Source organism: Hemicordylus capensis, chromosome 1 (genome assembly GCF_027244095.1).
Source record: "Hemicordylus capensis ecotype Gifberg chromosome 1, rHemCap1.1.pri, whole genome shotgun sequence".
Taxonomy (NCBI): domain Eukaryota; kingdom Metazoa; phylum Chordata; class Lepidosauria; order Squamata; family Cordylidae; genus Hemicordylus; species Hemicordylus capensis.
Window position 1 is genome coordinate 151180942 of NC_069657.1, and position 19434 is coordinate 151200375.

Here is a 19434-nt window from a genome sequence, read left to right on the forward strand (position 1 = left end):
TGTTAGCTTTTCAGAATCATTCAGATGCATATTGTCTGAGGGAGCCCCAGAGTTCTCATATTCCTGATTTATTGAGCTTCTTCGTGGGAGCAGGAACTTCTGTAATTCTGCACCTATTCACCTGTGGTGCTACTGCCAGGCAAGATTCCTTCATTTCCAAAATTCAGCCCAATTGTTCTAAGAAATATACCCAAGCAAGAATGCAAGAAGCTGTCTTCACACAGCTGATTCCTGTATAAGAAGATGCATTATCAATGGGGAACCACAATGCCAAATTGATCTCTTTTGAACTTGCACTCAGTTTCTTTTAACAATGCTGGAGGTTCCATTTCAGAGAAAAGCTCTCCTGAGTTATTGGCATGTATTGGCATATATATTTTTGGCAAGGCAAGAATGGCAGCACCAAAGCTAAAGCAAAGGGAAAATATAGTCCCCTAAATAATATCACTTGATTTAGAAAGTCCAGTGCATTTCAGGTGACAGCTTTTCATTAGGGAAAGCTTGGAAAAAACCGTCTCTGGCTGACATCCTGACTGACAAAGTATTTGTACTTCTAGGGGCTGTGGGGCATCACACCACCCTTCCTGTCCCCCTATGCAAGCGCAGTTGTGCATGAGCCTCTTGAGCCGGAGTGCTCCCTGTGCTGTAGGCGGGCTCTTCAAGATCAGAAACCTGTCGTTGAGGGTCAGCCATGTGTTTCTAATCTTGCAGAGGCCTTCTAGAGTGTGGGGAGCACTCTCGGGTCTAAAGGCTCTTGCACAGTTGCGCTCACACAAGGGGATGAGGGAGTTGTGTGAGGGCTCTTGTTGCCCCCTTTGACCCTTGGAAGCACGGGTGCTTTCTTAGGATGTCAGCCATTGTTTCTAAAACAAAGAATTATTTTGTTTCTAAAACAAAGAATTATCACATTAACCATGGCATGCTTTGGACTTCCCAAATAAATGGCATTTGGTTTTGCACCAGTGGACTATATTCTTTGATCAATCTTTTTGGAACACACCAAAAGAACACCACCAAAAAGCAGAATTAACAACAAGGCTAGATTTTGTTTTCTTTTTCAGGCATGCATACATTAAATGAAAAATAACTTGTTACTTAGATGATACAAAGTGCAATGCCAAATATCAGTCATCTTTAAATGGTGCTTTTAACCATAATCCCACCACATTTTTAACAAGAGCCCCCATGACTCCTGCACCTGTTGGATTAATCAGTCTTTTGGGCATGAGGTTACAAGTCTGTGACTGGAAAGGACTGCAAAAACTACATTGTGTTTGGGGAACTATAGCTGCAGCATTTGGGACTTGAATTTCAGGGTAATTTACCCACACATTTATCCACATCCTAAAATCAGGACTTAATACTTGCTTGGCAACTGACAGGGACTACTTAGAAGAAATTATTAGGCAGAGGATACGGTCACTAAGCTAATTATGGCTTTACCTCCAAGCCTTCCCATATCCCAGTAATTACTCCACTAAATACTTTCGGCCTCAATATTATTGTGCTTTGCATAACTGTTGCTGTCCCTGTAAAAAAACTAACCAAAGTTGGTTGTTCTTTGCTCAGGTGGACAAAGTCAGATGGCGGAGGCCCTGCAAAGTAAGTCCTGTGATTGTCAATGTTTGAGTCAATGTTAGAACCCCACAGTGGCTATACAGGACAGCTGCCCTGCTCATATTACTCATTCAGATGCTCCAAATCATTCATTGATCATGTTGTTGGGACTAACTGGCCTTGGAGCAACGTTTTTCACAACTAAGAGCAAGAGTGGTCAGAGGAAGAATTGGTCTGAGACCTACTATGCCACATATGTGTCCTTTAGGAGACCTAACAGAGGCCTAAACGGTCCAAAGCAGACTCTAAGAAAGATCTAAGTGCAGTTTCAGGAAATGCTTTTGCTTTATGCAAAGGGCGTAGCTTGACCTTTCTATTGACTCTGTTGAGTCTCTCTGTAACTTATGTCAGTGAAAACTTGGCATACAGATGAGATGAAAAGGTTGGCGAAGTGTAGCAACCTCTAACTTCTTTGATTCTGGACATGCTCACTTAATCCCTGAATGAATGGCAAAGCCCATCCCAAGCCACATGATTAATACATGCCCACTTGTATGGCCTTTGTTTCTCAGAGGAGGGATATATCCTCCACCATATGAGATCTTTGAATCCTCCAGGTATTCCTCCATATATTCATTATAACTAGGTAGCGGTGGAGCCAGCTAAAAATACAACCTTCAGGGACATGGCTCCAGTGTCTTAAAGGTCTTTGAGGGAAACAAATGTTGGTAAAATTCTCCACTGTCGGTGAAGTTTCGAAGTAACTTGTTGTTTTTTGTTATTGTTTTTAAACATCTACCTGAAGAAAGCATTTAGAACACATCCATTTTCACTTCATGTACTATGGATTTTTAAAATTTAAAAATACTAAAACCATGTTTAAAAAGTAGGTAGTTGATAAAACTCGGTTGCTAAAAAGCAAATACAGGTGAAACTCGGAAAATTAGAATATCGTGCAAAAGTCCATTAATTTCAGTAATGCAAATTAAAAGGTGAAACTGATATATGAGACAGACGCATTACATGCAAAGCGAGATAAGTCAAGCCTTAATTTGTTATAATTGTGATGATCATGGCATACAGCTCATGAAAACCCCAAATCCACAATCTCAGAAAATTAGAATATTACATGGAACCAAGAAGACAAGGATTGAAGAATAGAACAATATCGGACCTCTAAAAAGTATAAGCATGCATATGTATTCAGTACTTGGTTGGGGCCCCTTTTGCAGCAATTACTGCCTCAATGCGGCATGGCATGGATGCTATCAGCCTGTGGCACTGATGAGGTATTATGGAAGACCAGGATGCTTCATTAGCGGCCTTCAGCAATTCTGCATTGTTTGGTCTCATGTCTCTCATCCTTCTCTTGGCAATGCCCCATAGATTCTCTATGGGGTCAGGTCAGGCGAGTTTGCTGGCCAATCAAGCACAGTACACTGTATACTTTTCAGAGGTCCGATATTGTTCTATTCTTCAATCCTTGTCTTCTTGGTTCCATGTAATATTCTAATTTTCTGAGATTGTGGATTTGGGGTTTTCATGAACTGTATGCCATGATCATCACAATTATAACAAATTAAGGCTTGACTTATCTCGCTTTGCATGTAATGCATCTGTCTCATATATCAGTTTCACCTTTTAATTTGCATTACTGAAATTAATGGACTTTTGCATGATATTCTAATTTTCCGAGTTTCACCTGTATTAAAGGATCCAACACAAAGATGTGCAGAATAAGGCTATGTGTATTTGCACATGTCCACTTGCCAGTTAGATGCTTGCTATGGCCAGCACAAATGGTGCAGATCTTCTGTCCCAGGACAGAAGGTCTGGATACAAGCATCCCTCACTACAACCAATTACCAGGGCTATTGCAACCGAGAGCACCACCCAGTCTCTTTGGCACTGCATGTGTGGAGCCAGGACTTGGCACTGCACAGTCCTGGCTGCTGGATGTGGGAATTGTTATCCAGCCATGGGAGCTGAGTACATAGCCCGGGTTTGTGCACACAGGTGCTAACCCAGCAAGAGACGCTAAGCATGCACAGAAACCTGCTTCCCCACTGTGAATCTTCTGGTCATGTGAGTATCCATTATGGCTGGAGCCAGACAATTACCTTTTTCAGGGAGTTGAAGGTAGTATGAAGGACACACTGTTGCCCATCAGGAGCACAACCATCCCACTGAAATCTTTAGCCTAACTGTTTTTGTAAATGCTTCAGCAATCTGTACATTTCATCAGAGACAACAGTGGGAGAAAATAAATGAGTGTGTTACCATGAGCAGCAATGACTTCATCATACCTCCTTCCAACTCTTTTAAAAGATTGCTTTATCTGTCTATAGCCTGTGTATACTCACACTGGAGAGTTCAGTGCTTCATGTTCAGGTCAAATCTCAGAGGAACCAAACAGACAAAAGCCTGAAAAGTATTTCTTCTGCAAGGAAGCAGCTTCCCTTCCCTTCCATGAACTCTTTTTGTACCCTCCCAAGATATTCAATTTTTAGTTTAGTTTTCGTTTTTAATCTATAGTTAAAATATGTCAACAGGCGAGCAAGTCTTGCTAACACAGTATTGGAATAGCATCTCTGTAATGTTGATGTTGTGTACAGCCTGCCCTTTGTGAATCACACAACTAGAGAGAGTTTCTTTCCTTGGAGAAAATCCCTTTAAAAGCCAAGTATTTGTGACCCCTTTTAACCTCTTTCTCTCTCAGGCCATTTCTTCTTTCTCCGCTAATGCTGCTGCTGCTGGCTTTATGGGCCCCACTAATTTTAGGTACTGTGTATACCAAGGGGTGTTTTTATTAGAATCCCCAGCTGTCTGGATTTTTCTCTCTCTAATTAGAAATGACAGGACAAGGAGCCAGATCACATTTTGTTCCCCTTCCATACAGTATTTATAACTTTTCTTCAAAGTTCTAGTTTTTTTTAAAATAAAAAAATGTTATCAAGAGAATGTTAGCTTTGAAAGTTCATATCGTTTCTCCTAACGATATTAAACTCCATATCCCTTCCATTTCCATATGAATAGCATACATTTGTTTTGACTTCTCATGTCTCAAATGCCACTGGTAGAAGGCTGTGTGTAGATGCTGTATCTGATACATTAGTATGATTCCAAGGGTGTTAAGTTTGGTAGTAATTGCTGCTTCACAAATAGCTGTGAGCTTTTCGTGGGCTCTTCTTCTTCCTCATATATGGGTTTTCTTGCTTAATTCCTTTCTCCTCTTCACAGACTTTTTGGCTTTGTGGCCAGGAAGCAAGGCAGCACGACGGACAACGTCTGCCACCTCTTTGCTGAGCTTGATCCTGACCAGCCAGCCGCTGCCATTGTCAACTTTGTCTCCAGGGTCATGCTTGGCACCTCTCAAAAAAGATGAACCTATGCCTTCCCCCTGCCGGGGGCTTCTTGCCCTTGAATTTTGAAGAAGGACTTGGAGTCGTTCCAAGAAGGACTGTGAGGAAGTGCATTGTGAGAGAGGGAAGTAAACTGATTGGGGGAAAGAGAGAGAAAAAAAGTCCGAATTGTTGGAAGGCCCAAACCAACCAAATGTACGTACATAACAGAAACCAAGGAACTGACACTGTTGCCTTTCCCGTTCAAGAGGTGGAGACAGTTTTGGCTTTTGGATCAGCATGAAATCAGAGAAATCAGCCCCACAGGCCAAAGCACGGATCTTATTAACTTTTGTGGGGTAGGAGTATATAGTAGTTGCTTGTTTAGAAAATAAGACAAACAAACTCGCCAATACCTGGGCTGCAGGAATTGCATTGAGAGACATGCCAAACAAAAAACCATTGGTACCCATTTCTGAGAGTAATCGTTCCCAACTCTTCTCTTTAACTGCTGACTGTATGAAGTGTGTGTGTGTATGCGTAAACATTTGTGTGGTATGGACATGTTTAATGTTTGGAAATCTGCAGTGTTAGGATCATAATTCTGCTGAATGTTGAGTAGTTATTCAGGACTTCATCTAGCAACCCTGCATTCTCCTCTTCCTCCAAGGACATAGGCCTCCTTCACTCCTTCTAGAGGAGGACCTTCATGAGCAGCTACCTACCAGTAGTGCAAGATCTGCTATGCAGGTGGGAAGTTCTGTTTAGAACCAACACACACACACGCACACACGCACACACCATACATGCATATGCACACGTCAGTTTGTGTACAGAGATGCACAGCAGGGAGTCTCTTCTAGCTAATTCCAAGAGCATGTTAGTCAAAGCAAAAGAATAACTTCTGGTCCATATGCAGTGATGTCCACTGCAGGTCATTTGAACAGGAACAATTGTCCCATTACCACCACCACACAAATTTTAAAATGCCAGTAGTTGGGAATGCCGTTCTTGGAGTAAAAGAAAAGCAACCTTGCCCACGTTTATCTCTTCTCCTTTTAGAGACATGCATGTGGCTTTATATGCTGCACGAAAATTATTCAGTTGTGCAAAAGAGAAGGTGAATGATCCAGTAATAGGGAGGAGTAATATTTGTTTTGAAGCCACTAAGAATGTTTTCTGAAAAGACCCAGCTTGCTTTCAGCTTTGGTGAAATAGGTGAGCCCCATTCCATCCCACAACTTCCAATAATGAAACCACAGATAATGGGGCATTAAAGTCAATGGGATTGCGGAGGGGTTAGGTTCCTGGAGGCTGAAAAATGGTCTGAAAAAGGGCCATAACAATGAAAAACAGGAAAATAAAGTGCCCCACTGTTGTCTGCGGGTCTCCAGCTCTCCAGGCATGCCTCCCCAAAGTCCCAATTTGCCTCATTTTCCATGAAAAGTCATGGACATTTTTTTAATTTCTTTAAAAATGAGCCACCTAATGGCTCCTGTGCTTAAAATGGTGACCAGAAATGACCTTGGAGGTTACTTCTGGCCACCTTGAACCCACAGATAAGTGGAATTAACCCTTTTTTGCCCATCCCCCTCTCCCCACATATTCCAAGGTCAGGTGTCAATTACCTGACCATGGAAATGCGAAACCGCAGATGTTGCATCCACGAATGCTCAGGTTCTCCTGTAGTTCATTATTTTGCCTCATTAAGCTTTGTCTTTGCTTCTGAAGGCACCAAGTGTTGGATCTTGCACTGACCTGCTAGCTCACAGTTAGCAGTGTGCTCCTTGATAGACATTTCTGGTGGAAACAGGGGCAGTTCCTCTAGCTTGCAAAACATTTTGTGCAGAGCAACTTCATATCCATTGCCACAGTAAATGAGATAATGTAGTAGCAGCAGCAGTTGCTGCTGCTGCAAAAGAACTATGCATTTTTCTGCTAACATCACAAATTAGTCCTTCATGACTTCTGACATTCCCAATGTGTGCCATAAAATCAATATATTATTATCTAGTGGCTCTGGGTATCTTTGTCAAGGGGAGGCTGAATTATCAGGAGATATTTGCTTGGCTGTGGAGTCATCTTTGAGTTGCATAGATTTGCTTTTGTATTGTGGGAGTTCCTCCCTGTCTCCTCAAACATCCACAGCTGGCAAATCCCAGAGACAAATTATTGTGCTGAATGGACAAAAAGAGCTGTTCCCATGTGTCAGATCTTATGGGTTTATTGTGAATTCTTCAGTCTCTTCTTAAACTGTAGTCAACGCCCATGCTGAAAGTAAGTCAGTACTGGCTTGCCATGTCAGCTGGTCCAGAGGAGACTGGTCAAAGGCTTCTGAAGAGGCAAGCCAGCATTGCAACAATGTGAGTCAAGGGTAAGGGGTATATGGGCTTAAAGCCTTACACATCCCTCTGTAGATAACATTGAGTGGCACTCATGATGTACTCTTTTGGTGAGCTGGGCTGATGTCCTCCAACAGAGTTCAAGGGCCTCCATGAAGAACCACTGGTAATAAGCCATCTTCCCTAAAATGCCATCTAGGTTTCTGATAAAACAGTATCTCACATAATGGGGGAAGAAAATCTTTGTGTTGATGAGAACGTCAGTACAAAGTCATGCATCACTCACTAACAGGAGATGACCTTCAAGTCATGCAGTCACCTAAATTCCCCTGGAGAGTGTGGCTCTCTCATTGCCTTGATATAATATATATGTATGTATGTATGTATGTATGTATGAAATATACTGACAAAATAATGTAAGCTAATCAAAAAAGTTTAAAAAGTGAAATTTACACAGAAGTATTTATTTTTTCCATTTTATCTATCTTTAACTTTCTCCAATATTTGCAGCTCCCTCCCCCGCCCCCGCCCCCATGTTATAGACTCTTATATGTATAACTTAGTGCAAAGTGCTTGTTTGGTTAGTATTAGTGACATGGGCAAGGTTTCAAAAGATGATGTCAGTCCTACTCCCCGGATCCTCCGGAGGCTATGTGTTTTTTAATATACGTATTTGTGCCACAGGGCAATGCAGTGTGGCATTCCTCAGCCCCACCTCATTATTAGCCATTTGCCCAAGCGAGTGAGCATGTCTGGATTTGTACTTCATTGCCGAGTGATGCGAGGGTTAGCGGTGTGCGTATGTGTGAAAGTGCGTGGAGAGAGACTCATTTCGGGAACACTGTATAAAGCATGGATTTTGCATCCAAGAGCTGTCATGGAGACAGGGGCATCAGTTTCGGATGTCACTGCCCAGGCCCTGTGCCTCGTCTTCGCTGAGATGGAATGCTGGAGACTGTGAGAGCTTCTTCTTTATGTTGGTGACCAACATTTCCCTCCTTCTGCAAAATTCAAGTAAGATGATCCCCTTCCCCCCACCTGCAACTGTCTCACCCTGCCATTAACCAATTAGAGAAACACTGTGTCTATAGATATATAAATATTATAAATATATATATATATATATTTTCTGAAAGTCTCTATTTTTCAGACTTCATTTTTTCACTGCTTTCAGAACTTGCAATTCCCCCTTCCTCTTCAACATTTCCTATCCTGCCACAGAAAGTGGTACTGAAACTCTATGGTTCATTTTTGTTTTGCCATTAAAAAGAATGGATCTTGATATAAGCCATCCAGCAATCGCATATAAACAAATACCACCACGGCAAGCACATGCACGTCAACAGAATACCTGCTTCCAGGCGTGACCTGCCCACTGCTCCTTACTAACTTGCTAGCTGAAGATGGAAAATGTAAGCTTCCTGCCTTGCAGCTCACTCGCTGATTATGGCTTTTTAAGGCAAAGCAAAGCAAATCACCTTGTGTAGCCAGTTGCTTTTCCAGCCTGCGTTCAAGACAGAAGCTGCATTTTAGGATAAACTGGTGTATGTATCATCCCAGTTTTATTTAGAGAAATCAAGTCTCCAGCTCTTCCAGAGTCAGGGTTCTCAAAGAGTATGTGAGCAGACCACCCAAAATGGCTCACACAATCACCAAGGCCAGCAGGAGCTCCTTGCAGGCCTAACAGTTTTGGTGTGTATTTGACGGGGTCAGTAATCTAGGAATGTTATGCCCCCCCCTTCTCTTCTACAGGCAGTGTGCCTCTCCATTCAGGAGCTCAGGTCACAGAGCAGGAACAGCAATAAGTAGGCTGGAATTTCAGTCCAGACCTCCAGGCTGTTGCTGTGCTCATGATATGAAAAGAACATACCTGTATATGTGGGAAGGCAATCAGCTTGTGAACTAGTGTAGAGGTTTTGCAGGCATGAAATGACCTTGCCTCCCCTCTTCCCTGAGTTCTGATATGAAGCTGCCTTATACTTCGTCTGTCCATCTAGCTCAGTATTGTCTACACTGACTGGCAGTGCCTCTCCAGGGTTTCAAACAAGGATTCTTCCCAGTCCTGTCTGGAGATGCCAGGGGTCAAACCTGGGACCTTCTGCATGCAAAGCATGTGCTCTACCACTGAGCTGTGGCCCCTTCCCAGTTTTCTTCCTTAGGAGCTGTTAACCTAAGCCATGTGCCTCATCCATCGATCTGGTTAGTCACTTGCCCAGGAGCTTTCCTGGACAGATGAGCCATTTTGGGTTTGTTTGTTTTTTTAGCTACAAATGCTCACAGTGTCTTCATTGACTTGGGAAGGCCTGCTGTGACATAGGAGAGAGCCCCTGTTCTAGACTTGTTTGGTTTGCTTTCTGCTGACTCCCCCAATACGAAGAAGCTTCTATAATCTCTAAACACATTTCTGTCCTTTTGTTTATTGTCTTTCTTTTAAAGAGCACGAGCAAAGATTCTTCCATTGTAAACACACAGCCTCATTTTTGATGCCTGGGATTGATGTCTAATGTAGTTTTTCCCCATGTATGCAATGTAATAATAATTCTACTCTTTCAATAGAAGGTGTTATATTTTGTACACATGCACACAAACACCCTCCTCTGTGCACAAAGAACTGCATAATCTTGCCAAAGATACCTGTTTGAAATGCACTTTCCTCTTCCTGTTGGTTGTACATTTATTATCTGTGCCTCTTTCCTTTCCTTTCTGTGTTTTGTTTTTGCTCTGAATCTTGTTTGCTGGTGATTTCTTCTTGTTGTGTTTTCTGTAGCCAATTTGTGAAACTCTGACCATCCTTCAAACAGCTGGATGAGGTTGATTAATTTTACACTATATAACTTGATAGTCAAGGATAGTTAAATGAGCTGTGAAGTGGCCAAAGGAAGATATGTTAATGAGAGAGAACAGGAGCAAAGCCATTCAAATAACCTCACTTCCCAATTGCTCAGGCCTTAACCCTTATTCTTACTTCGATGCCAGCACCTCGCCATGTACGCAGTTTTCCCTTTAAAATGTTTATTGTTGCTTGCTTTAAGTATCTTTAAACAAGTGGTTATTTCCCCCCCCCCCCGCTTATTCAACTTTCTCAGCTCCACTGAGAGGCATGTGTAAGAAGAAACATTAGAGATGGGACTCTTTGTTTCTGACTTGGCACAATTGCATGCATTAGCAAAGGTGACTGAATGTTTTGCTGATGCAGAGGTCATTTGACATCCTACTCAGTATAATTTTAAAGATTAATGATCTAGTCTATCTCCACATTATGGTAGTTCCACTGTTATTTTTCATGGGGCTACTAGCTAATGTGTGACAGTCAACTTTCTTCATTGGCCAGAATCATAAGACATGTTTGCTGCCATATTAAACCCAGACAGCAGCTTGCACAATCCAGCTGTAATCTTAGCAGAACCAATTTATAGTGAGGAGCCCATTTCCTGATGGATATTACTGTTCCCCGCCCTCACTGATGTAGTAACTCATGCAGAGCCAACTCAAAACAGGCTTGCTCCAAATTTAATTTGTGCGCTATGTTTTCAGGAAATATTCAGTAATCAAGTGATAGGTGAGCCCATCACAGGTGATGTGCTCTTGGGGAAAAAAAGGGGGGGTATGCTAATTCCCAGATCAAACAATCTATTCATTTCTTTGCTTGCATTTTTGGAATATAATAATAATAATAAACTTTATTTGTTAGCCATCCCATAACATATTGTTCGCTGGGCGGCTCACAACAGAGGATTAAAACATACAATAAAAACACATAATACATTAAATCATAACAGACAAAAGAAGGTGAAAAGAAAATACAAAATACAATACAAAGCAGCTTAAAAATCATTTTTAAATTAGTTTAAAAATAAGATCAAATCTGAAAACCCAAATTTAAAAGGCCTGGGTAAACAAAAAGGTCTTTATCTGGCATCTAGAAGAAGAAAGTGATGAAGCCAGGCAAACCTCACTGTGGAGGCTATTCTATAAACAGGAACATACAAGGCATGGGAGTACTCTGGAAAAACTGGCCTAGGGTCAGTTGCCCCGTGTCAGTTCCAATGCAAAAAGAAATCTTAGTGACTCCGGGAAAAGTACCTCTTGGCCATCTTGTTTAATAACCATTACTGGATTTGACTTCTGTGCAGCAGATTTGTTTTTGTTTTTAATAACATAAGTATAGTTCCAGCACTCATGGCATTCCAGACTGGTGTCACAGATGAATCAGGCATCATTAAAGCAGTTTGGAGAATACACCCCGGCCCCATTTTGCATGATGGTGCCATGAATAGTATTATGAATGAGCTGCCGGCTCATTACTTTTCTAGCCTAGGACTAGGCAGCATTGACCACCTTGGCTTCAAACCTGCTCCTCTGCATGTTTAGATTTCTCTCTCATTGTTACACATCTTTGGCAGCAGCTGACCTCTGCAGAGGTCACTAAAATGTCCACACCAGAAAATAACTCCTCAACCAAAAGCAGGAATCCATCTGCTCTTCTGAAATGTTTATAGTCGCTGAAGACAATACTTTCAAAGCATTATTAGGGCAGAAATAGAGGGAATGTGGAATTGTTCTTTGGAAGAGGGCAGTCTGTTCTGAGTGAGTGACAAGTGAAGATCAGTTAACATTTGATGGGGAGAGAACCGTGACTGAATGAGCTGATCCTGCCTCTGAGGAACAGGCTCCCAGCCTTGTGTATGGACAAAATAGCTTTTGCCATGCAAGATGACAAAGACAGAAGATGAGCATCTCTTTGTGCTGCAGCCCCTTGTAACACTTCCATTGATTATAAAAGCAGTAGTTCCTTCCTTGGCCATCAGAGTGCTTTTAGAGCATTTGGGGCTGTTCAGCAACACCCTTGCCCACATTAAAAGACCTTGTTCCATCTGGTGCCCAGTACTGTAATGGCAACCAAACAACACACGCACAGGACTGCCGTGACTTTGGTTAACCAAATCTGCTATTAGCTTATGCAAGAGTCAATGCAGTACAAATATACCTGAAACTATTGGAGCTACAGAAAGGGGGTGCATATTGGTTTTAAAATTAGCATTGAAAATATGATGCTACCCACTGGTCCTTGCACTGGCACATCAATGCAAAGCTCCACAGACTTGCATTTCATTCCTAAACACATTCCTTGGGTCCAGGTCCCACAGAAATGTTTGGGTATCACAAGTAATGTGTTTAGAATTGGTGTACTCTTTTCTGTTGCAGCAGAATCTTTGCAAAGAGTAGCAGTAAATTAGTTATTCTAGAGCAATCCTATTAATCCCCAGTAGTCACACTCTGCAGTAGGTCCCCTAGAGAACACTGGATTGCTCCAAAGACAGTCATTTTCAGATTAAAGCCAAATAGCTCAAACATACCTATGTTAACTTGGAAGGATATCCCATCCCATTGATTTTGGTGAAATTTGCTTCCAAGTAAGTAGCCTTAGAATTGCAACCAGTCTTGCAAAGCAAAGTAAGCAATGCTTGTTGGCTAGTGATAACAAGTAGTGCAAACCCAGACTTCAGAAATTGCTAATGTTTGCTGTTTTGTGGCTGCCATTATTGTTATTTTTGGAAATGTTACAGATTTATTTGCTTGTCAGTATTAATGACTGTTTGAAGCAAATCTTTGTTTTTTCCTCCTTGCATACCTCTATTTTTGTTAAACACACACACACACACACATCTCTGAAGAAGAGCAAGAGGGAGGAAAAACCAGAATTAATCCTCTTTCTATGTATTTATGTTGATGGAATTCTCCTTTATATTTTGTATCTTTGTGCCCATAACTTCTATCACTTATATAAAAGATGACTGCGCATCACTCATGGTTCATATGTGACTGGACCATGCACACCCATGCTTTCCTTACCTTTCCTTTCCTTTGTACAGCTATCTTGACTCATTGCAGTTCCTTGTATGGCTTTATAAATGATAAGATTTTAAACAAAATCAATTATATGAAATATACTGTTGCTTGAAATGCCCAGCTTGGTGTCTGGATTGCTGGAATTGTATCTCAAAATTTAAGGGAGTGAAGGAATAAAGACTCTCTACTTTTTGCACAGGGAAATCACAATGGTGGCTGTATTCACTCCCCTCTTTCCTTGCACTCTCACATGATATCTTTTGCACACAGTGATGCATCACATGGGCGGCCCTTGACTGGCTGAAGAGTTGCCATCAAATTTCAATCAAAGAGGAGTCTCGAGGTTTCTGCTAGGGCAAAACACCTAAGGGGTTTGGGAGGATGCCCTAAAGGGTTTGGAGAAGACCAAGGGCTGTTCACAGCGGAATATCTCACATTCATAAATTTATTTATTTTGAAATATATATCCCAATCTTTCTCCAAGGAGCTCAGAGCAGTGTACATGATTCAATTTATCCTTGCAACAACCTTTTGAGGTAGGTCAGACTGAGGGTTAAGTGACTGGCCCGGAGTCACTCCATGAGTTTCATGGCTGAATTGGGATTTGAGCTCTGGTTTCCCCAGTCCTAGTCCAACACTCTAACCACGATATCATCCTCACTGTGTCGTTCTTGTAACTGGTTTTGACTTAAGCAAATTTCAAGGCAAATCTGGTCCCCTTCCTGGAGCAGTCTATCCTCGGCAGGAAGTATTTTTCCTTGGGTGCAGCCTCTCTGTGCTTGCATGGAAGAGGCAGGGCTTGTTGTGTCCATAGAGGCATTGCTTCTACCATGGGCTGGTCTTCTAGACATCCTAGTGCACACACTATGGGAGGCTGCAGCATATCAGAAGTTCAGAATGGCCAGTCTACAGAAATAGGGGCTGTTGGATTGTTGTTTTAACTTGTTAGCCTAAATATTGGAGGCCTTTTACTTCTAAGGTCTCCTTTGCTTCTGACTGGATTGCTGGGATACCACAGTGTGTTCACGGGCATCATGAGAAGGAGTGTTGGAGAGCCAAGGGGGAAGATGTCCAGGAACTCGTGCATACAAGGACATGGGGAGGCTAAAGGCGGGATGGGGAAGAGAAAAGGTGGCTGATAGAAGGGGTCAATGTAAGTAAGCAGTGGGCTGAAGAGAGGGAAGGACAAGATGAGGCCATGGGAAGGATGGGATAGGAAGCGGAGGCAACCCTAAGGAGGCAATGCGGCTAGGAAGCAAAACAAAATCCTTTAGGACAGGTAGGGTTGGACTGCTGACGGAGAGCAGGGGACGGATGCCTGTAAGATGATAGCAGAGAGTCCAAGGGAGCAGTGAAAGCTGAATTTCATGTACTGATTTGAAATAGATTTCGGGCTGTAGATCTCAAATGGTAGATATGATTTGTAAATAACTTCCCAAGAAGGAAAAGTATATAGACTGCGAGTTTCCTAGGAGTCTGACTGGCAGTGTCGGCAAACTGGTCACTGCTGGGCAGAAAAGCTCCATGAATGTACCTGGCACAAGAAGATGCTCCTGGGATATAGAGGCTATATTAAATAGGGTTGTGTGCAGCAGCACTGATTTGGTTCAAAGCTGCCTTAGCATTTCGGAGGGGCCCGTGATATGATTCGGCCCATTGGAGGTGCAGTACAAGTCACTTCAGCCCAATTCAAAGGGGTGGATTCAAATCAGCTGAAAGATTCCACCTCTCCCCACTCCCTGCCACTCACCCAACTCCAGTTACTTAACAGGGCACTTTAGTTACTCTCTGTAGTGAGGTATTTGCAGCAGCTGCTTCGTTTTCAAAATGACTTCTAGCAAGTTACCCACCCCCCACCACAGTCCTGGGGAAAGCACAGGGTTTCTTGGGAACTGTAGCCTTCATTTTAAAAATGAAGCTGATGGCACAGAAGAGGCCTTGTACACATAAAATGCAGCCCACTTTATTCAGTAAGTAACTAAATGGTTTGAGGAAGAGGACCGATCGGGCCTGATTCAGCATGAACATCATCAGTTTGGATTAAATTGGGGGCTGAAGTGGCCTGTTTCAGTCCAGCAGAATTCACCTGGGGCACTGCACAGCCCTACTATTAGAGGCCTACACCCTAATATTATTTATCGCCCTAATATTAGGGTGTTATCGTGAGAACCTGCACTTTGTGGAGGGAGGTATTGCACACAATCACCATGTTACCCACTGTAGGCAGCCATAGGGTGCTGGAGTATTAATTAGTACAGATGGATTTGATATACTGCAATTCAAAATAAGAGGGACTTACACATGCCATACACAGCATGTGGTGCATCCAGTACAATGGATCAGATGTGCCAACAAATAATACAGATGAATGAAAGCCTTGATATTTCTAATGAAGTTGCATTGGAAAAACGGGTGTGGCCATGAAAACCACATCACTTCTGGACCAGAACCATTATGTCTGTGACTTTTCATGGTGAATGAAAGTTAAAATGGTCATCATCTTGTTGAAAGCAGAAGATGAAGATCTTGGGGTCACCGCAAGTCATTCCAAAGAGTACATGTCAAGAGTGCTGGTCAATGTACTGTTAATCTATGAGGCTATTCTCATGATTGGCCAAAAGTGGGCTAAAGGAGCCTAGCCTGCTTTTGGGTGAGCGTGAGAACCACTGGGCTTGCAGGCGAGCCTGGTTTCCTCAAAGTGGGTAACCAGCTTCAGTAGCCCTCACCTAAAATGAGGTTAACAGAGCAAGCGCTCTGTTAGTTTCATTTTTTAAATTGTGTATTGCCACGGCACAGGTCCACACTGCGGCAACATATGAGACCCCCGGCGGGAGGCTGAAACCAGCCACCCGACCCTCGGGGTCTCTTCAGGATGCCCCGTGTGCTCGATCCCCGCAGCCTATGCCGGCTCCATGATGAAGCCGGCAGTCGTGTGAGTGGCCAATCCAGCCGTCCAGGACTGCTGCCCTGATTGTCTGCGTGGAGAGCGGGCTAAGCCCACTCTCCCCGCTAACCCTCCTGAGGAGGGTCTCCTTGATTGTGAGACTTGCCTCTATATGTTTCATGTTCTAATGATTAGGCCACCATTGACCTCAAGTGACTAAGATACATGCCTTCGTAAGTCACCTGGCTGTGGGCATCACTCCAAATTAACTACTTTTGTGTTTGTGATAAAGGGCAAAACACATTTCTCGTAATGTGCCAAAATCAGTATGAAGCACCGAAAGGTCTGTCGGTGGAGCGGATTTGACCTGCTCTCCCTGCAGACAATCACCTATTGTTTGGCTGGTGGCTCACTCACCCGGATGAGCGGCAGCTCTCCTGCCATCTGCCTGCACCTTGCCCGGCAGCTCCAGGTGTCGGGCTCAGGGAAGCACTGCCATGTGGCACCCACGTGAGTGTGCGGTGCATTCCTGGGATCCCCCCCCCCGCAATGTGTCTGCCACGGCTGCAAGTAGCTGCGGCAGACACACAATCAGGAAAACAGGGTCAACAGAGCCCTCGTTCCATTAACCTCATTTAAGGTGGTGGCTACTTAGGCAAGCTTGCTGCCGTGGAGCCACTGGGCTTGCCGTTGAGCCTGGTGGTTCTCACGAGCAAGCAAAACTGGGCTGGGCTCCCTTAGAGCTTCAATAGAACAGCTTCAAGGTCTCGAGACAATGCATTTTAGTTAGAAAATAAATGACAGGCAGGCAACTAAGACATCACTCCTCCTAGATTTCTGCAGCTTTAGCCACTACTATTCTTACAGCTTCTCCTCTTCGTACTCTAAAAAATACCTACTGAGTCAGTCTTCCCAACCTTCACTCTCCTGCTTATGCTTAAATACCTGCAGGAGAAACAGTTTGTTTAGGGGATGTTTATTGGTAAGCATTAGATTTTCTTTATCAACTCTATGGCACACTACTGATTCAGAAAACGCAAACAAAATGTGTGTTCTTCTGAGTGGGATACAGATGCCATGAAATGTCCTCAGTGGTCCACAGGAAATAATTAATCACTCAGTGCATTTCTAGTTGTTTGACACTTCCTCCAGGGTGATTCTGATTCAGTTCTTTCAAAGAGAAACCCAAACTGTCTTCCACACCATCACAGAAGAAACTTAAATGCCTCAGCTCACGTGTTTCACATGGTTTATCTCTTCTCCCCATGAGTTTGTAACTGAGGTGGATATGAACCAATGAGTTCCTGGCTCATAGCTTGCATACACAATCACTTGGTCAGCTCTCCAGTTGTTCACAATGCTCTCCATGAGGCAGCAATGTGTTCTGAAGAGGCAGCTGGAAGCTTTGGGAAGCAGTGAGTTGGCAATGAGTTCTTCTGACTTCCCTTGAAAATCTATGTCCTTCTCTTGTAGTGGCCAAAGGTATCCAGCAGACCTGCTACTGCTTGTCTTTGAGGTGAGTGGACCCACCTCCAGTGTGATTTGATCATATCTGCAGAATGCGAGAGACATGGCTGATCTAAGGAGATGTCTCTAGACCACATTTGCAAAACAATGTTATGTTTTTGTTAGGTAGCTAATTCCCCATTTCCTTTCCAACATTCCTCAAGAGCTTCTGGTTTATAGTCTTCCTTATCAGCTGCTTGTTTTACATAGTCTGGACTGAGAAATCACAGAAGTTTCTTGTTCACATTTTGACTACCCTGGGTCATATAATGTTTTAATATGACATCACCCTCCCTCAAGATGGAGGATCCAGTCTTTTCCAGTCCACTTTTTCTGAGTAGATAAATGGCTGTGTATCATCTTCCACATCCAAGACTGTTAATCAGTCATAGCCAGACTTTGCTGCCCATCTGTATGCTAATGCTGAGTTGCCAGGATGGCATGAATGTTATAGTAACACTTTTACTAGGCTTGCACTGACATGGTTCAGGGCATAAATCAGAGGTGCACAAGTCAAATACACTGGTGGGCCAGAACCAAACATGACTTGGTGTGCAGGGTCCGAGGTAAATATTTGGAACATTAATAATTATTAAAAATATCAATGAAGGCAATTATTAGTTACCCATAGCATGAGAACATAAGAGGAGGCTCCGGGCAATCTTTCCTCTTCCCTGTCCCTCATGCACTTTCAGCATTTGCAAAGATCAATTTTGAAAAGGGGCTGATTAGGTTTTTTTGTTTTTTTTTTAGTTTTTACTGTTTACAAAATAAAACCCCATAAAAATCACATTTAAAACCTTAAAATCAGTTAAACTGCCCTAATATGAAAGATGGTATAAAAATGGAACAATACATAAATAAAATAAATAAGAAGTTGGCTATGAACATTTTCATTTTGTTTTGACTCCATCATGCCTATTCTGGGACTCGGATAGGCATAGTTTCTAATCAGTTGGAAACAGATGAGGAACCCAGAATCAAATAACCTTGAAATGTTCCAAAGCCTGCTACCCCAGAGGTCTGTGTCTGCATATGTGTGCTTTATTTACACCACAATGCCCCCTTGTGGGTTTTGAAATATTCTACCAGTGCCTTTATACTTTACGATTGCTTAATGGGTGTCTCTTATGTCCCATATATTCACCATGACTATGAGAAGAGAAGAAAAAAATAAGGGAATAAAAAAATGGAGAAATAGATAATGGAGTAAACTCTTCATTAATCATTGTGACAGAAATATAAATGTGTGTGTATATATAAATATAAAGTTTGTAGCATCTTAACTGCCAAAAAGGTAGAACAAAGATCATTCCTTCCAGAGCCTGCTATCCTTTTTCCCCTGAATACTTTAAAAACTAACAGTATTAGCCTATTCCCTTTCTTTCCTTTGAGCTAGATCTTGGCTTTCTTGGTATCAATAATAATGTAAACAATTGCTTAAGTTAACAACATAAGCAGCCAGTCACTTCTTCCTGGTTCTTCTTAATGCTGACACTCTATGCTAATGAGTTCTTCCATATTTTGGTGGGCCTCCCAGGCGAGACTTGGAGGAAAAACTGGTCTTGTAATCATGAATTGTCCCCTTGGCTAATCAGGGTCTGTCCTGATTGCATTTGAATGGGAGACTATATGTGTGAGCACTGTAAGATATTTCCTTTAGGGAATGGGGACGCTCTGGGAAGAGCATCTGCATGCAGAAGCTTCCAAGCTCCCTCCATGGCATCTCCAAGATAGAGCTGAGAACGACTCCTGCCTGCAACCTTGGAGAAGCCTCTGCCAGTCTGTGTATTCAATAGTGAGCTAGATGGACCAATGGTCTGACTCAGCAGAAGGCAGCTTCCTGTGTCTGTTCCAGGTGGTGGCATCCCTGAAAATTTCCCCAAGTCATCAAATTTCACAGAGGGAAGATAAGCCCTATTCAGACAACATAGGTGTGTCAACTGAGTATGTA

General features: G+C 42.7%; 1 protein-coding gene across 21 annotated transcripts in view; it reads left to right on the top strand.

The window, feature by feature from the left end:
- TNS1 (tensin 1) overlaps window positions 1-13294 on the top strand; it is a 432927-nt gene extending 419633 nt beyond the window's left edge. For all 21 annotated transcript variants that reach the window (XM_053307444.1, XM_053307453.1, XM_053307473.1 and 18 more), the window contains 2 exons: window positions 1570-1602; window positions 4798-13294. In XM_053307444.1, coding sequence (XP_053163419.1) covers window positions 1570-1602; window positions 4798-4942 — 178 coding nt within the window. In that variant the 3' untranslated portion in view covers window positions 4943-13294. The remainder of the gene's footprint in view (window positions 1-1569; window positions 1603-4797) is intronic.
- The last annotated feature ends 6140 nt before the right edge of the window (window positions 13295-19434 follow it).